The 17919-nt window shown below is 46.2% G+C and overlaps 1 protein-coding gene across 1 annotated transcript in view; it reads left to right on the forward strand.

Annotated features, from left to right (window-relative positions):
- The window catches only part of LOC310782073 (complement factor B-like), a 34544-nt gene extending 24695 nt beyond the window's left edge, over positions 1–9849 (forward strand). The window contains exons 14-18 of the mRNA XM_083642740.1: positions 534–610; positions 831–922; positions 1183–1318; positions 3215–3264; positions 8373–9849. Coding sequence (XP_083498866.1) covers positions 534–610; positions 831–922; positions 1183–1318; positions 3215–3264; positions 8373–8567 — 550 coding nt within the window. The 3' untranslated portion in view covers positions 8568–9849. The remainder of the gene's footprint in view (positions 1–533; positions 611–830; positions 923–1182; positions 1319–3214; positions 3265–8372) is intronic.
- Positions 9850–17919: the final 8070 nt, after the last annotated feature.

Here is a 17919-nt window from a genome sequence, read left to right on the forward strand (position 1 = left end):
TGCGCTTGGCCCGTGTATATTTGCACAGTTGCAATTCTAATGAATTAAGCTTCAGATAGTCGAGCGAGGCACCGTAGCCATTCCTGGGCAGACCGCGCGCGATGTGGGGAGGAGGGAAGAGAGCAGTAGAGGGAAGCAGCCTGGTGAAATGAAAACCGGTTTTATTCCTATGTACACAATGGAAAATTATCGAGGTAAGAGAACGAGAAAAAGAACGATAATAGGTCTGTTCACCCCCCCAGGTGTGAGCGACGCTCACTGTACGCTCATGGATTTGCAAAAAGGTGCGCTCAGCTCACCGCTCATGAAAATAATGAGCTTGCTCAGTGAGCGGCGCTCTTAGAGCGCGTTCATGCACAACACTGCTACTCAGTATGATGTACCACTTTACTTGGAGATGCACAAAAAGAGTGATTCATGAGTCGTTACTACATACACATACACAAAATTGTGGTAGTATATATTATATACTACCACAATTTTGTGTACCATATTGTAAAGTATTACCACATTATTTTTGCAATCTTTTTCAGACCTATTTGCATACCTTGCACCCAGGAGACCAGTGAAGCTCTGAAACTGGTCGGTGAATCCACTTGCAAGCAACAAGGTGACACAGCTCCACCAAAATGCGTTGCACCCCATTATAGATAAAACTTAATAAATTATAACTGAATTTTTTATTCCTGATCTTTATGTTTATCTTTATCTTTGAGTAATATTTCCAACACAATTACCATTAGATTAGAGCAGTCCCTCAGTTACAGTTTACGGTACATGGACAGTAAAAACTCTTCCGGTGAATGATTCTGTGTATTCTCTAAATGCAGAGCAGCTCCTGTTAAAAACTCATCATGAAAACCTCAGTTTCCTGACCAAGAAAAGTGTGCGAAAAGATGTCATCGCTAAGCTTGGCGATAGTGTGAGTTTTGGCATATATGATGCCTCTTCCAGATAACTGTGCCTCTGTTGTGTGTGTGTGTGTGTGTGTGTGTGTGTGTGTGTGTGTGTGTGTGTGTGTGTGTGTGTGTGTGTGTGTGTGTGTGTGTGTGTGTGTGTGTGTGTGTGTGTGTGTGTGTGTGTGTGTGTGTGTCTGTCTGCTGTCTGGATTTCAGACTGCAATGCATTAATATATACCCACACACTAAACACACCCTCTACCTCTTTCCAACTCTCCAATAGAGAGGTGAATGTATCGGCCATGCCTTAGACGCAAAGGGCATAAACATAACATCAAGAGATGCGACGGTTGCTGTGACTGATAACTTCTTGTGCACTGGTGGCCTGATGCCTCAAAGAGATAACATGGCATGCAAAGGTACGTTTTCTCCATGCCATGTCCTTATCACAAGTAAAAGTACCAATTACTTCTATAAAAGTACTGTTTTATGTACCAAGCATCTAGCCTAGCTTTCTCATTATGCCACTTATCAAGCAAGATATGAATACATTTGCCTGCTTACTGTATGGTTTGTTTGTTTGGGGGTTTTGCACTTTACGGGCCCTATCTTCGTACGGCTCAATCGTTTGCGCGCCTCTTATTGCTATCTTCCCAGCGTCTTAAGCTATTGTCTGTCCAGTTTTGCGTTGGGATGACACAGGTGTAGGCGTGGCCCAGGCGTGTCCGTGGGCCTCTAGCCTATCATGTGTCTCGCGCAAGTGTCATTTATTAGCGCTGTGGAGAAGATACCGTCGGTATGTGCCGTGCGCAAAGAGAGGTTTGGGCGTTGCACGTTCCAAAATAGGCATTCCAGCGCAATGTGTTAGAAAAAGAGGCCTTGGGTGCTTTCAATTTTAACGCCAACAAATAGCTGGTCTTAGCGCAAACAACCCTGCTAAGCCAGGCGTATGCCTGAGCGCAGACAGTATTCTCCGGCGCAGTGAAGGAAATCCTCGCTTGGATAGGCCCATTACGCACGGCTCGCACGTGGACACACTTCCTCAGAATGCCACGTTGATTTTCAACTAACCTACACTGCAGAAAAAAACAGACCTTGATTTAACAATGAGAATTCGTTTGTCATGGTTTTGTGCGAAAAAGTGATTTGCGTTTTGAATTGGATTACCAGGGGAATGAGGGTCTGGCGGGGGGGAGTCTGTGTGTAGCGTGGGGAGGGGTGCTTTGTGTTCGGCTAGTGTGCCGTGTCCTGAAGGGGGGTCTCCCCGGATAAGGTGTGAGCTGGGCCGGGTAGGCAGGCCGAGGGGGGCGGTGCACAGGGTGGGTAGAGGCACTGCCAAGGCACCGAGGCAGCGCTGTGCTTGGTCCCGTGGATCGAAATCGGTTTCTGGCACAACACCGGCCAGTAGGCTATACAGTAACCATTGATAGTATACAGTAACCTCTCTCCCTGCACCATTGCACCATGCAACAATAGCTTAACCCGAGTGGACAATTCTGGTATATAGGCTATTGAAATAGGCTAGAATTAAAATCTCACACATCCCTACCCTATTAAAGAAAGAATATTTTTAAATGTGTATGTTATAGCCTATATGAGTGAAACGACTAATTAAAAGGCTACTAATTACAAAAGCATACATTTTCGTTATGAATCCGAACTGGTTCATCCTCCAATTCTCTCTTCCCTCTCTCATTCTCTCCCCCCTCTCTCTCTCTCTCTTTGACTCTCTCCCTCTCTCTTTTCTCTCTCCCTCTCTCTCTCTCTCTCTCACTCTGTCACTCTGCTTGCACTGAGCAAGAAATGCTGCTGCCTGTCACACGTGCAGGCGGTGACGCTGTGGCTTTTAAGGGGAGTGATCTCAACTTGTGGTGAATCCTGTTAATATGGGCATAAATACGCCTATCGGGGTTTGCACTGAGATGACGTGATGCGCAGCGGGCCGACACGCCCACAATTAGGGCTTTGTGCGGCGCTATTCCAGTGCAAAACGGGCGCTAACGCAAAATTACCGCCATTGGGAAGATAGGGCCCTACATATGTTAAAAACAAAAAAAATGCAACAATTGTGAATTGTGACTGGTGGGATTAAATGGGGTAACTTTTTTTAAGCCTTTTATAGTAGCTCTAAATGGTCCTAACCACTGTACTCCTGATATCTGTGATTCATCAAGGAAACAGCAGATAAACAGCAGCAAAATATGAGTGAAGGTTTCAGCAAATCAGTAATGGCTGCCCTGTGTGTGTGTGTGTGTGTGTGTGTGTGTGTGTGTGTGTGTGTTTGTGTGTGTAAAACCTTGCATGTACTGGGACAGGCGACTCTGGTGGAGCTGTGTTCAAGAACTACGAGCATCGCACTATACAGGTAACAGGTAGAAAAAGAAAAGTGCTAGAATGTTATTCCAAAATTAGAGATACACTAGTTGGGAAAAAAATACCCATACTCTAATAAAATGATTGCTCACATTAAAGCAGAGGTTTTCAAAGTGGGAGGCGGGCCTCCCCAGGGGGCCTCCAAACAGTTTCAGGGAAGGCTCAGTGAATGGAAGTGATTTCTTTTCTTTTCTTTTTATCAAAATGAGATTACCGGTACATAGAATGGCCGAAATGTGTGTGATTTGGTTAAAGAGATAGTTCAGAGAGATACAGTAGATTGGGGGAATTGGAATTGGTTTTCCCACTTTCCCAGTCAGAAACAAATAAATGCCTCCAGACAGACCTTATTTTAATAGTCTGAAGTATGTCAAACAGCAATATCAGGCTTTATACAACAGGTAGTTCCGGCCGAGCAATTTGATTGGACAAGAGGGATCCTACCAGTGCCGATATTTCACGATATTTCACTGGCGCTTCACTGTGTGTAGATCACTCCGCTTCACAGCTGCTGTAATCAACAAAATGCTTCACAGCTGTAGAGTAGACAGTAGTAAAGTAGACAGCTTGCAGTTAATTAGGCTGATTAGGCTACATTTTCGGCAAAGCAGAAAGCTGAGGGGAGTATTTTTGTTGGCGGAGGAATAAATGGAGAAATCATATATTTTCTCAGCTTTTTGTCATTTTTTAATCAGCTTTGTTTAACACTTTCAGTGCCACGGCCCTTGGGCAAAAGGTTGCTTGCTGTGCCACATAGGCCGCAATGCATTTTAAAACAGTCATATAATTTCTTTAATAATTACTATGTAAACACTGAACACGCACAAATAACGATGAGACTCTCTTCTATCACCTGCAAAAAAAAGTTGATTGATCCCATTTTCCGTTCTTTAGTTATGAGCCGGAGAAGATAGCTTGATTGAACGAAAAAAAGAGCTTTTTTTCTACGAGCTGAGATAATGAGCCTTTTGTGAAATTAAACATTTCAAGCACATCACTGACTCTGAAGCTAATTTTCTGATGTAGTCACACCTCAAAAATAATTTCCTTCAATAAAACAGTGAAGGCAAGGGAATTTTGTTTGGAAGAATAATATTTTTAGCTGAAACCAGCAGCGCTGGCGCCTGCATGCGCTGCTGGTTGCAGCTTCTTGCTGATCTTTTGCTGCTGGTGGGCATCGGATATTCTGGCTTGCGTTTGCCAACCCTGTCCTGCTGTCTGGGTCTGTGTTGTGTACTTGGCTCTGCGTGCCCACCTCCCCCCCTCCTCCTCCCCCCCCCCCCCCCCCCGTTGTGGGAGGAGTGTCTCTCTGCTCTGCTGTTTTCTCGTTTTCTCTGCCTGTGCTCAGCACTGAAAAAGTCCGCTAGATCCTGCTTTTTTACAGCCGCGTGTACCAGCTCCCATGCTTCGAGTTGAGAATAATAACAAATCCACGGCTGATCATGTGTTGCAGCGGACACGGAGGCTGTTGCAGCGGACATCGAGGTGCTCAATTGTGATAGCAGATTGGCTGCTGCAGGGGCACAGCTAAACGTTGCTTCAATGAAGCCGCTGCATACGGACGGATGCGATGCGATTTCCTTCCCCCCAATGACTTCTTCTGTGTGTTTCACTCCACGTTCTCTCATCTGGAGAGCGCTGTCGCCACCTAAGGGTTCTGTAAAATAGGTTAGACACATTCAATACCTCTGAATATTGTAAGAGGCGATGTAAGAGGCATAGATCGACACCCCCCCGTCAAAAAAAAAAAATCGAGTTATGACGCCATTTGGCGTCGCTGGCACTGTACGGTAAATTTCTAATGACGCCATATGGTGTCGCTGGCACTGAATGTGTTAATAGAACTGTTGTATAAAAGCAATATCACACTCAAGGTCGTGCTGTTGTTGTCTAATATCGGCACTGCTGTGATTATCTTCGGCACTCGGACTGCGGCCTCGTGCCTACGACCGAATCACAGCAGTGCCGATATTAGCAAACAACAGCACTCCCTCTCGTGTGATATTGCTTAACTGTCTCAATTGTTGAGTGTCTATGGGTAGGGATTCACCGATCCACATTTTTTCACTTCCGATCCGATTCCGATACCTGAATTTGGATATCTGCCGATAGCGATATTATTCCGATACCGATGTTTTTCTTGAATATACAGTATAGGCAAAGATTTGGCCAATTAAAGATTTTTTTTTTTATATTCCTTGCAAAAAGCAGACAAAATTAAGAAAATATACAAGGCAAAGAAGGATACTATTATACATGGGCAAATTAAGGCTGGCAAATTGCTGGAATTGCAAAAAAATAAAATAATAATAATTTTTGATTCCGATCCGATCCGATTCGTGAATTATGTCAGTATCGGCACCCGATACCGATATTGGATTGGATCGGTCCCATCCCTATCTATGGGATCAAATAATCATGATCCCAATAGGCATCCAGGAATCTAGCTAAACTAAATTAAGCAAGTAAAGCAGGGGAGACGGGCTGGGGGCTGTGTCCCAAAGCTTTGTCTGGGGGGAGGCCCACAGTCTCAGACTTTGAAAACCCCTGCATTAAAGTAAAGTAAAATGTGGGTCAAAGCTAGACACCATTTTAAGAGTCACAAAATAGTTCAGTTTTTAAAATAGAATTTAAAACAGGTGATTAGTGGCAAACATTTTGGTATCAAAGCCTTTCTTGAAGAGACCCTCATATCAAGTTTGGTGCGTAATAACTCCCACATCTTTCGCACCACATAGACATGCCAGACCTCAAAATGTGCGGCTTATTGCGGAAAGATATGCTCTGACTTTGCTAAGGGTTTTGTCAAGCGGTTTGGGCGCGATTCGCGATTAAGCTCAAGTTTTTTTCCCATTCACTTGAATGGGGTTTCAAAAAATCTTGCATTAAATTAGCTGTATCTCAGAAGCCATAGGCCCTAGAGCAGGGGTGGGCAATTATTTTTCATGGGGGGCCACATGAGAAACCCAGATTGTTGCCGGGGGCCGAACAAATATTGTCATGCCGTAACCCATGGATGGGTAACTTTGATGATAGAGAGGGCCACAAAAAATGTCCTCGCTACCAGGTTTTGCTGAGGGCCGAACGGCGCCAGCGTGAAAAATTTGGTGCATTTGAAGCCACGTTTAGAGGAATAACTCAGTTGTGATGTCATTATTCAGTCTTAACCACCAATATTTCATCCTTTTCTCACTCACTCCTATGTCATCACCTGCTCTCAGGGCTTGAAATTAACTTTTTTGACCACCTGCCAATATGGCTGCTAGATTTTAAAGTTACCAGCCAATTAGAATTTCCACTAGCCAAAATGTTTTTCTTGAAATAAATCAGAATATGAGTGGGTTAATTTAAGCATAAGTATCAGTAAGTGGCCCGGGATGATCAAAGCCTGTGTTGAGGGTCACACGAACAAAAATGCAGTCTTGAAGCTAAATAAATCCAAAACCAATGAGTTAATTATTTAAATTTCTAATTCAATGTAGCCTTTTAGTCATAAAGATTATTGAAAGATATTCCATATTCCAGACTGAAATGCTATAACAGAAGTGGAGTATTGGCCAGAATGACATGAACATTTGGACACTTATTTTTGCAATTCCATCGCGGGCCACACAGGTGGCGCCCGCGGGCCGGCCCGCGGGCCGTAGTTTGCCCATGTATGCCCTAGAGCTACCAAACTTGGTAGGGAGGTTCACAGAGGGGCCTTTTACTATCCACAGAAAAATTACACCAATTGACCTGATGGTGGCACTATAATAGCCCTCTTTATGTTTTGGTCCATAACTTTTGAACCGTAGGGTCCACAAACAAAATCCTGGATTTCTTGGGTAGGCTACTTCCGCATCTACTGATATAGGCCATGCCCATTTCGTCTGACTAGATTTTCTGCCATTTTGAATTTGGTCCAAAACAGTTTTTTGTGTGATTCCTCCTTCTTTCACCAAACCAAATCACACATCATGTGTGGACTGTCCTGCACAAAACCCATTCCGCGGTTTTCGGAAAGACTGCACCATTGCGATATAATTGACTTCCAAACTTCTGTGGGTGGGGCCTATTTCACAAAAAACGCCATAACTCCGGAACACATCGTCCGATGCTAACCAAACTTGATACAGGTGTGCAGGGATGTACTCTGAGCTGAGTAAAAAACAATTGTGTCATTTTGCCTATAGGGGGCGCTATAGCAACATTAAGTACCTGTAGCTCACAAACCATAAGAGCGACTGTTCCCAAATTGGGTCCATAGGTTCATAGACTACTCTTCTACTCTGCCCTAAAGAATTACACCGATTGACTTGATGGTGGCGCTATAACAGCCATATTTATGTTTTGGTCCATAACTTTGGAACTGTAGCTTCTAATCTTCAATCAAAATTATTTTTACCCAGGTTTCCTTGGCTCACCCCACTTTTACTCATTGCTGTGATCAAGGAAATTACACCTATTGACCTGATGGTGGCGCTATAACAGCCCTCTTTACGTTTTGGTCCACAACTTTTGAACTGTACCGTCAACAATCAAAATTATTTTGCCCCTGTATTCCTTAGCTCCTCCCGCTTCTACTCACATAGGCCCGCCCATAATTACTTAGTCCACCCTAACAACCATTGACAAACGCCCTAGCGATCAGCCGTAAACACCCTAGCAACCAGTTACCACACCCTTGCAACTGCCTAGAGACGTCCTAGCTACACATTGCCGATTGGGGCTGCATGGGCAGGGGCGTTGCAAGGGGGCGGGCCGTGGTGAGGACAGCAAGCACAATTCAATTTTCATTCGGAAATTTAGCATGTTCTAGTTTTATTTGAGACACAAAATGTTTTCGGCCATCTAGCCTTCATCAGTGTGTTCAGCCCGGTGGCCAAAAAAGTTGTGTTTCAATTCAATTCAATCAAATGAATGAGATATCACTGAGTGTGACCCTCTCTTCAAGAAATGGTTATGATTTGAGGATAATGCACCAGATGGTCAGAGCACAGTGGCATCCCTGCAAACAGATTCGGAACAAAACCCTTCTCATGATCTGAATTTTAATTTGAATTCATGTTAGTACTTATTGACTGTGTGAAGTAGCCTAACCAAATGTTTCCTCCACAGATTGGAACAGTCAGTTGGGGAACCAAGAATCTGAAGGATCTGACAGAACTGTGCGATGGTCGTCGTGATGTGGTGTCAGATAAGGACTCCAGAGATTTCCACATCAATCTTTTCAGAGTTGTCCCTTTCCTCAAAGATGTCCTTGGAAACGACAATCAAAATGACTATGCACCACTTCACTTTTTGGATAACTAGATGCTAGGGGTGTCACGATATTTCGTCGCATAATATATCGCGAAATCGAAACGTCACGATATGCGTATCGTCAGAAAAAAATGATATCGTAAAAAGAGGTTTCGATTTCAACGGGACTCACATGGTTAAATAAATGATAAATAAATACATCAAAATTATTTACTTTTGTTAAAAAAATATTGTTAAAATATCGTATCGTACCGTTATCGTGAACCCAATATTGTGTATCGTATCGTATCGTGAAATTAGTGTATCGTGACACCCCTACTAGATGCACATACCAAGATTCCGCTTGCCATTTCATTTATTTGATTTCTATATATGTTTCACAGCTTTTAAGCACTCGGTCTATGCTATTTACAGTAGCTGATTGACACATGGTTGAATTCACAAGCGCTTGAATTAAGCTTCTGGCATACTCTTCGCGCACGCGCTGGAGGCGGGGCTCCGAGGAGGGCGCACGCACTCTGCGCAGGCCAAAACAGAACATACTCAGTGCTCAGCTCGCTCCTCCAGGCAGTCTGAATGAAATTTAATGTAACGTTCCCAATTCTATGTATTAAATTCTAAAAAACGACCCTCAACATTTGGGAAGGCTAAGCCACACAACTAGTTCGTTATAATCGAACGTCATGCTTACGTCGGTGAGGACTCAATCACAGCAGATATCCACTGATAGCCTACCACGGAGATCTCACAGGCACAGACGCGCTGATAGAAAAATCTCCATGGACGCGCCGCGCTGCGCTCAGGCCTCGCCCCCCGACACGCCCCGTGCGATGATGTCATAATCGCCGCGCGCCCTATGCGCTTGGCTGGGCGCGAAGAGTATGCCAGAAGCTTTAGTCAGTCCTATGCAAGGCCGGATTAACCATATGGGCAACCTGGGCAGGTGCCCAGGGGCCCTCGGTGTGAAGGGGCCCTCCATGGGCTCATGTTGGGCTCCACAGAACTATGACACAAATCTAAGACCAATCAGGACAAAATAAAATTTGTTTCCAAGAAGATTAAGTCTGATGATTTAGTGTCATTGGATGCCTGTGGGCAAGTGGTGACCAGGGGCACGGGAAGTGGGGGTGCTTGTGGTGCTGCAGCACCCTCTGCTGTTTTGTATTGGAAATGTAATGTCAATTAAAAAATATATATATATATGATTAAAATGTGTTTTATATGTTTTATACTGCGATATTTAGGGTTTAGTTGAAGACTATGAGCAAAGCAAAGAGGGTGATGTTATTTTTGAGGTTTGGTTTATAATAATAAGATAATAAAATATAAGACTAAATAATTTCAGTGTTTCTGCCTCTGTTGCTGTCTGTTGTAGTGCAAAACGACCTAAAGTGAGTGCACTGGTAATTATACGTTGGTGCACCGGATGCACGTGCAACCCCTAGTGGCCTGATTATTTTTTTATTTTATTTCTACATAATAAACTATTTAGATGTCCCCCATTTGCGCGAGATAGAGCGCGAGAGACCGAGGCAGATAGAGAGGGAAAGAGAGAGAGCGAGACGAGACATGAGAGCAGGGGGAGGGAGAGAGAGCCACGGCTGGCACCCAGCTGCTTGTTAACTTCACTTAACGACACTACTGCAGCCTGAGAGACTAGTGAGTAGGCTACTCCCAGTAAAACAAAATATATAACAATACCAATAGCGTGCAAATATAGGCTACTTAACCATAAAATAGGATACCAATATTAATGCAACAGTGGGCCTGTATCTTCTTTGTACAAAGCTCACCAATGTTGTTTTAGCACAATTGAAGACAGCCTCAAATATTTCTCAACAGCATCCTGTCTTTGAGATGTAATTTGCGATGCAGATATTTCTCTACACTGCTGTTACAAAGGACATTTATAAATTCCATAAGCTGCTCTTATTCTTAATGTTTTGTTCAAATGAACCAGTAATGTAGCCTACTACAGTTACAGTATGGTTCTACTTCAGTATAAGCTATTAGTACATTGTTCTACTAGAAAAGATTGACTAACTTTAATGCTATGGTTGGAAGGCACAAACAAGAGTGGGCACCAGGAGAGAGAGGCGACCAGCTGAGCGAGCTCCGTGAACTTCATAGAGAAATAGGTCTTTTTTTAGAGTAATTTCGTTTTGTTTATAATTTCGTTGCTTCTATTCGCTTTGTAAATATCTAGTGTATATATCAGTGTCTTTTATACAGTGTGCATAGTAGCGTATGTGCACTTTTGGCAAAAGAGAGCGCAGCACCGTGGAATACTGTGGATTACCGCCGGCCTATTGTTCCCACTGCATCCCCCCCCCCAAATGGACAAGGCCAGCAAGATGGAGGACAACAACGCCAGCAGTATCACCGTACGTAGGTACAACAGGGACGCGCTGTTAAACATCAGAAATGCACGAAAACACCCCAAACAAAACTGGTCAGCTCCCGACCTCTCTGAATTCCCTGAACTTAAACGGCAAAAGAGAGGAAGACGAGGGGGTCTGCTTGCCCGGCAGAGAAGGCGAGCGAATAAACCACCACTGCCCAGCATTCTCCTGGCTAATGTGCAATCATTGGAGAATAAAATGTGTGAACTGAGAGCAAGGGCACAATTCCAAACGGACATAGCGAGATGTAACGTCCTGTGTTTGACTGAAACCTGGCTTTCACCCGACACTACGGACCACGCCATCACAATCCCCGGGTTCAGCATACACAGAGCAGACAGAGACGCGGAGCGATCCGGGAAAGCGAGGGGCGGCGGGGTCTGTCTGATGATAAATAAGAACTGGTGTGCGAATATCACTAACATCGGAACGCACTGCACAGCGGACTTGGAATACGTAATGCTTCAATGTGTACCGTATAGACGAGTTTCCTGGGCCGTTCCTAGGGCGGCGCCATAGCAGCCTTTCGTGTCCCCGGCTTCCGGTTAAGTCCACATTGCGTCCACAGCAGCGAGCACATCAGAAGGCAGCAGCCGAAATATCCAAACTTTTTTACAACGATCGATAACCTCAGCTACACTAACGTTAGCAGACGTTATTAACAATGGGTTATTCTGGAACACATTGTGCAGTGCGTGGCTGTCACAAAACACAGTGCGCGTTTCCATCCACTGCTATTTTGCGAATTATAGAGCTGACAATCACCTCGTGTTTGAGGCTGTCTGAGCTGCTGATCAGCTGCTAGACCCAATATACAGCTCTGTTAAACACATCTAACGTTATTAATTTAAAGTTTCTTGATGATCTACAAGTAGACAAAGGTACCATAACGCCATTTCTGGATTACCAGGTGCGACTCGGCAAACTAACGTTATAATCCCAACCCGATCTCCCAATTCTTTTTTTTTAAATAGCAACGTTTGTGGACCAACGTTGCTATGTTACAATTTCGTCTCCGAAATTGTAAAATGGTAATCCACGGAGCAGATAGTAGGTGAATACAATTTCATTCAAGTCTAGAAGTGAGTCGCCTTAAAGTTAATATCCCAGTCTTCTTCTGTTTACCACAGCGGATATTGTGCTGCGTATTTACCATGATTTACCGTGTGTAGCCCTATTGTGTGGGAGGCTACACACGGCATGTCATGTTTTGCAGTGATCAAGGCAAACTGGGTTGTTTTTGAATGGAGAGACACCTAACGTTTGTCTGGCTGACTGTGACAGAGGAGAGGACTGTAACCTAACGTTAGTCTGACTGACTGTGACAGAGGAGAGGACAGTAACCTAACGTTAGTCTGACTGACTGTGAGAGAGGAGAGGACTGTAACCTAACGTTAGTCTGACTGTGAGAGAGGAGAGTACTGTCACTGTAACCTAACATTAGTCTGACTGACTATGACAGAGGAGAGGACGGTAACCTAACGTTTAGTCTGACTGACTGTGACAGAGGAGAGGACTGTATAGCCTAACGTTAGTCTGACTGACTGTGACAGAGGAGAGGACTGTAACCTAACGTTAGTCTAACTGTGACAGAGGAGAGGACTGTAGCCTAACGTTAGTCTGACTGACTGTGACAGAGGAGAGGACTGTATAGCCTAACGTTAGTCTGACTGACTGTGACAGAGGAGAGGACTGTAACCTAACGTTAGTCTGGCTGACGCTTCTGAGCTTTTGAGATAGTTCATCGCGTTGCCGTCCACCGCCATTGATTCCTCAAAATACGCTATAATCCTGCCTGTAGTTACGTTCGGCCATTTACACATATTATCTTCCCATGTGTCCACTGTCAACGGGTGTGGGATAGACACTCTTTCGTTAGATAGGAGACTCAGAGAATGATCCCAAGTTTGCATTTTTCGGCGGTCGCTATGGCTACTACGGTAGTACGTTACGCTTCTCCGTATTCACAAACACCGGAAGCGACAGACACGATCGCGGCCGAGTCCGGAAGCAAACCGGAAGTGCCCAGGAAACTCGTCTATTACAGCCCGAGGGAATTTACGTCAGTCACCCTTGCTGCAGTGTATATCCCCCCCCAGGCCAACGCCACAAACGCAGTCAAGGAACTGCATTGCGCGATCAGCGCACAGGAGCTTAAACAACCTGAAACAGCACTGATACTAGCAGGCGACTTCAACAGAGTCAACCTGAGGAAGAGATTGCCTACACTCCACCAGCACATCAATTTCCACACACGGGGAAAACGCACACTGGACCAGTGCTACTCGAACATCCGATACTGTTACAAGGCTACACCCCGCCCCCCCTTCGGCAGATCGGACCACGCCTCCATCCTGCTTGTTCCCAGGTACCATCAAAAGCTCAAGCAACACCCCCCGGCCTTCCGAACCGCCCACTGCTGGTCAGACCAATCAGAGGACGTCCTGAGGGACTGCTTCGACCAAACAGCATGGGAAGAGTTCAGGGCTGCAGGGGACCTGGACGAATATGCAGAAACGGTAACAGGCTTCATAAAAAAATGCACAGAGGATATAATCCCCCCAAAAATAATCAAACTAATGCCAAACCAGAAACCCTGGATCAACAGTGATGTCCGGGCAGCCCTCCACGCCAGGATCACCGCCTTCAACTCTGGAACACCAGAGGAATACAAGCAGACAAGATATGGCCTCCGAACCACTATAAAAAGAGCACAGAGAGAATATGGCAATATGCTAGAGTCCAAACTGGACTCTAATAACCCCAGGCATCTATGGAGAGGACTCCATGCTGCCACTGACTTCAAGGGGGAGAAACAGCAATCCCCCCACACATCACCCTCCCTGCCGGACGGACTCAACGCGTTCTATGCTAGGTTTGACCCCTCTGCCAGAGCGCCCCCCCCCCTCCTCTCCTACCCCCCCCCCACCTCCCCCCCCCCACCCCCCCACCTACCCCTCTCCCCCCCACCACCCCCCTCCACCTCCCCCCCTCCTCTCCTCCCCATCACCCCTCCTCCTCTCCTCCCCCCCTCCTCTCCTCCCCCCCCTGCCACCTCTCCCCCCCATCACCCCTCCTCCTCTCCATCCCCCCACCACCCCCACTGCCCTCCTCCTCTCCCCCCCCACCCCTCAGCACCCCCACCCCCTCCCATTCCCACCTAACCACCAACCCCCCCCCCCACCTCCCACCCCCCACAGATCCAGACCGCCCTCTCACCATCACTGAGGATGAGGTGCGCCGGTCGTTCTTGCGTATCAACCCACGCAAGGCGGCTGGCCCGGACGGCATCCCCGGGCGTGTCCTCAAGGCCTGCGCCCACCAGCTGGCAGGCGTATTCAGACATTTTCAACCAGTCCCTCTCCCTCCGACAAGTTCCCTCCTGCTTCAAAGCAGCAACAATCATCCCCATTCCAGAAAGTGACCAGCCTCAACGACTGGCGCCCAATAGCCCTCACGCCAATAGCCAGCAAGTGCTTTGAAAAACTGGTTATATCACAGATCCACCCCACACTCCCCCCGGACCACGACCCGCTACAATTTGCATACCGCCTCAACAGGAGCACAGCGGATGCAGTAGCACACGTGCTCCACACCGCCCTCTCCCACCTGGAGGGGAAGGACACCTATGTGAGAATGCTGTTCGTGGACTACAGCTCAGCATTCAACACCATAGTACCCTCCAGGCTGGTACGCAAGCTCAAGGATCTGGGACTAAACACAGTAATGTGTGACTGGATCCTGGATTTCCTGACAGATCGCCGCCAGGTGGTGAGAGTGGGCAACCTCACCTCCTCCCCACTGACCATCAGCATAGGAGCACCCCAGGGGTGCGTCTCCAGCCCCTTCTGGTACGACCTCTACACCCACGACTGCGTGGCGACTCAATCTTCGAACACCATCGTGAAGTTTGCAGACGACACAGCAGTCGTGGGGCTGATCTCCAGGAGCGATGAGACGGCCTACAGAGAGGAGGTGGGGGCCCTGAAACAATGGTGCCAGGACAACCACCTCTCTCTGAACGTCTCCAAGACCAAGGAGATCATTGTAGACTACAGGGGGGGGGGGCGCACACCCCCCAATCACCATCAACGGCACAGTGGTGGAAAGGGTGGACAGAAGTACCTGGGAGTCAACATCCACCAGGACCTGACATGGGCCGGTCACACCGCCACTGTTGTCAAAAAGGCCCAACAGCGACTACACGGACTCAGGCGCCTGAAGAAATTTGGGCTAAGGCCAGAAATCCTTAGGGACTTCTACAGAGGCACCATTGAAAGCTTGCTGACTGGCTGCTTCACCACCTGGTACGGGAACTGTACCACCATGGACCGCAGGGCGCTACGAAGAGTGAGACGTGCCGCCCAGCACGTAACAGGATGTGAGCTGCCAGAACTGCATGAACTGTATAACCAGCGGTGCCTCAGGAGGTCCCTGAAGATCATCAAAGACACAAACCATCCCCACAACAGCCTGTTCTCCCTGTTACCCTCAGGGAGGAGATACAGGGTCCCAAAAGCACGCACAAATCGCTTGAGGGACAGTTTCTTCCCGCAGGCCACGAGACTCCTTAACATACACAAATAGTGTAGTAGCTGTACTGTACCGTACTGTAGCTGCTACCATTATGTATGTCTAATGTTTAATTGTATGTTTAATTAGGTATATGCTATTTGCACCTGTACAAATACAGAACTCTTCGTTCTGTCTTGCCCTTGGACTGAGCAAGTCGCATCTCCTCCCTCTCCTGCTTCCTGACTCCCCAGCTTGCTCCCTGCAAAAAAACCTTCTGCTCTCCGCTGGCTATTCATAGAACCTAAACCTGAAGAATTATGGAATTAATAAGCTGGTCTCTCAACGCGATTGATAAGTGATTTATGTTGCAGAGACGAGCCCCGAGGAAAGATTGGGATTATACTTTCACTCGGATAACCAAATTATCCATCATTGTTTTTTTTCATTTGGACCCCGAGACTGCCGAAAGGTGCATGACAAATTATCCCCGTTATGAAGAGCTGGTGGAGACGAGGAGCAAATCCCCCCCCCCCAACCACCTCTCACCTACAACAGCTGCAAGATAAGACTTTGGTCGAGGCCGTTCAACAACGAGGAGGCCTCCGTTATCTGGCTGCTTAGGCTACACAGCTCACATGGACAATCTAACGGACATTCCTGCCGACAAGCAAACTGACTCACACACATATCCTCCACCGATCCCCCCCCCCCCCCCCCCCCCCCAAGCAGCACAGTCCGGCCTATAGCTCTTGCAAAACCCTTCCTGGACGCCACCATCCTCACCCCCCCCCCCCCTCCTTCCCTCGTTCTCATCTGAATGGGGCCATATAGATGGAGGCTGCTATGAGCGATATGCATAGCCCCCAGTTCCTGTGGGAACGAGCTTCTCCCCCCCAGCCCCCCACTGCTAAACCCCCGCAATCCCTCTCCCTCCCCCACCTAGTTTGTTTGCAACGGACGTTAATTCCTTACATGTAACAACAAATGTTATGTATTGTACAATATTCAAGCGTGCCATTATTCCTTTCAAATCTAGAAATAATGTAAATAGTCCATAATTCGAGTATTGAATGGTGATTCCCATTCATGTGTGTTTATGTCTCTAAATGTTGTACGTTTCAGGACCGCAATGGAAATAAGCCGCAAGGCTTTATTGTGTTTTTATCCTGGGTGAACCTGTCTGTTTCCCTGTATCTGTGTTGACTTTTTCACCAAAATCAATCAATCAATCAATCAATCAATACATCAAATACGTCGAATTTAAAATGTTTAAGCACGTCTAAAGTATGCACATGACATGTGCACCTATGTGCAGTGAATATGCCACTGTCTCAGACTTGTCTTATCACGCTACTGCCTTATTGCTTGTTGTGTCTCTTGTTGTTTTTGCACTCATATGCCCTGTTATATTTGTACTATGTTGTAAATGGAGTCCACAGCACAAGAATTTCACACGTGATACTTGTACCACGGAGTGACAATAAAAATCTTGAATCTTGAATCTTGAACATGCCATGCATTTGATATCTGAACAGAAGCCATGAATCCCATATCAACAACCTGTCTGTTCTGTTTTATTGTAGCCTACACACTTTAGTCACATGTGTTGCTTACTGTAGGCTATTTACATAGCCTGGGAGTTGGGACAGTAGATCCTTCTCACTGGGTATTTTTTGTCGAAAAGGCAGGGTTAACACAGGTGCAAGCAAAACACTAATGAGGGCTTCAAACTTCCATGATTGGAATTTGGAAACCCTCATTAGTGTTTTGCTTGCACCTGTGTTTATTAAACAATTATTTTTTCATCATTGTAAAGCCACAGCACAGTAAAGAGGATATTAATGTGAAGATTAGCCTCTTCATTTTGCTCTCAGAGTGCATCAGATTCATGCATTTTACTTTAAAATGTACAACATTTCTTTGTCCAGGGGGGCACAGCCCTAGCCTAGGTAAACCCAGCCCCCACGTGACCTGCTCTCTCAGTTCCCAGTCACTAGCGTCCAGGCCCGTATCTAGCCTGCCACACTAGGGTGGGCTGGTAGGGGGCAACTTTGGCGGTAGGTTGCCAGAGGTTGTGTGTTCGGGGATGGGGATTAAATTGCATTATATTCAGTGGCGCTGGAAGTACTTTTAGGTAGGAATGGACTCTCGGTGCTGCCTGCAAGGGCAGCGCCGAAGAAAATTTGACGTTTTTTGGACTTTCATCCAAGAATATTTAATTTTAAATTAACATTAGGATTATACTGTTGTGATGTCATTATTCAGTATCTTCTCCTTTTCTCACTCACTTTCATGTAACCACCTGCTCTCCCTTTAGTCGTTTTACACTACAACAGACAGCAACACAGGCATAAACACTGAACCAAATTGTTCCAGTAGGAGTCACCATTCTGTTTTGGGTCACCAAACTGTAGGAACTTTCACTCAGGTGACAGGCCAGTGTTTACATTATTATTGTCAAAACTATTAGCAAACTATGTACAAAC

This window comes from Poromitra crassiceps (genome assembly GCF_964638095.1).
Source record: "Poromitra crassiceps genome assembly, chromosome: 1".
NCBI lineage: Eukaryota > Metazoa > Chordata > Actinopteri > Beryciformes > Melamphaidae > Poromitra > Poromitra crassiceps.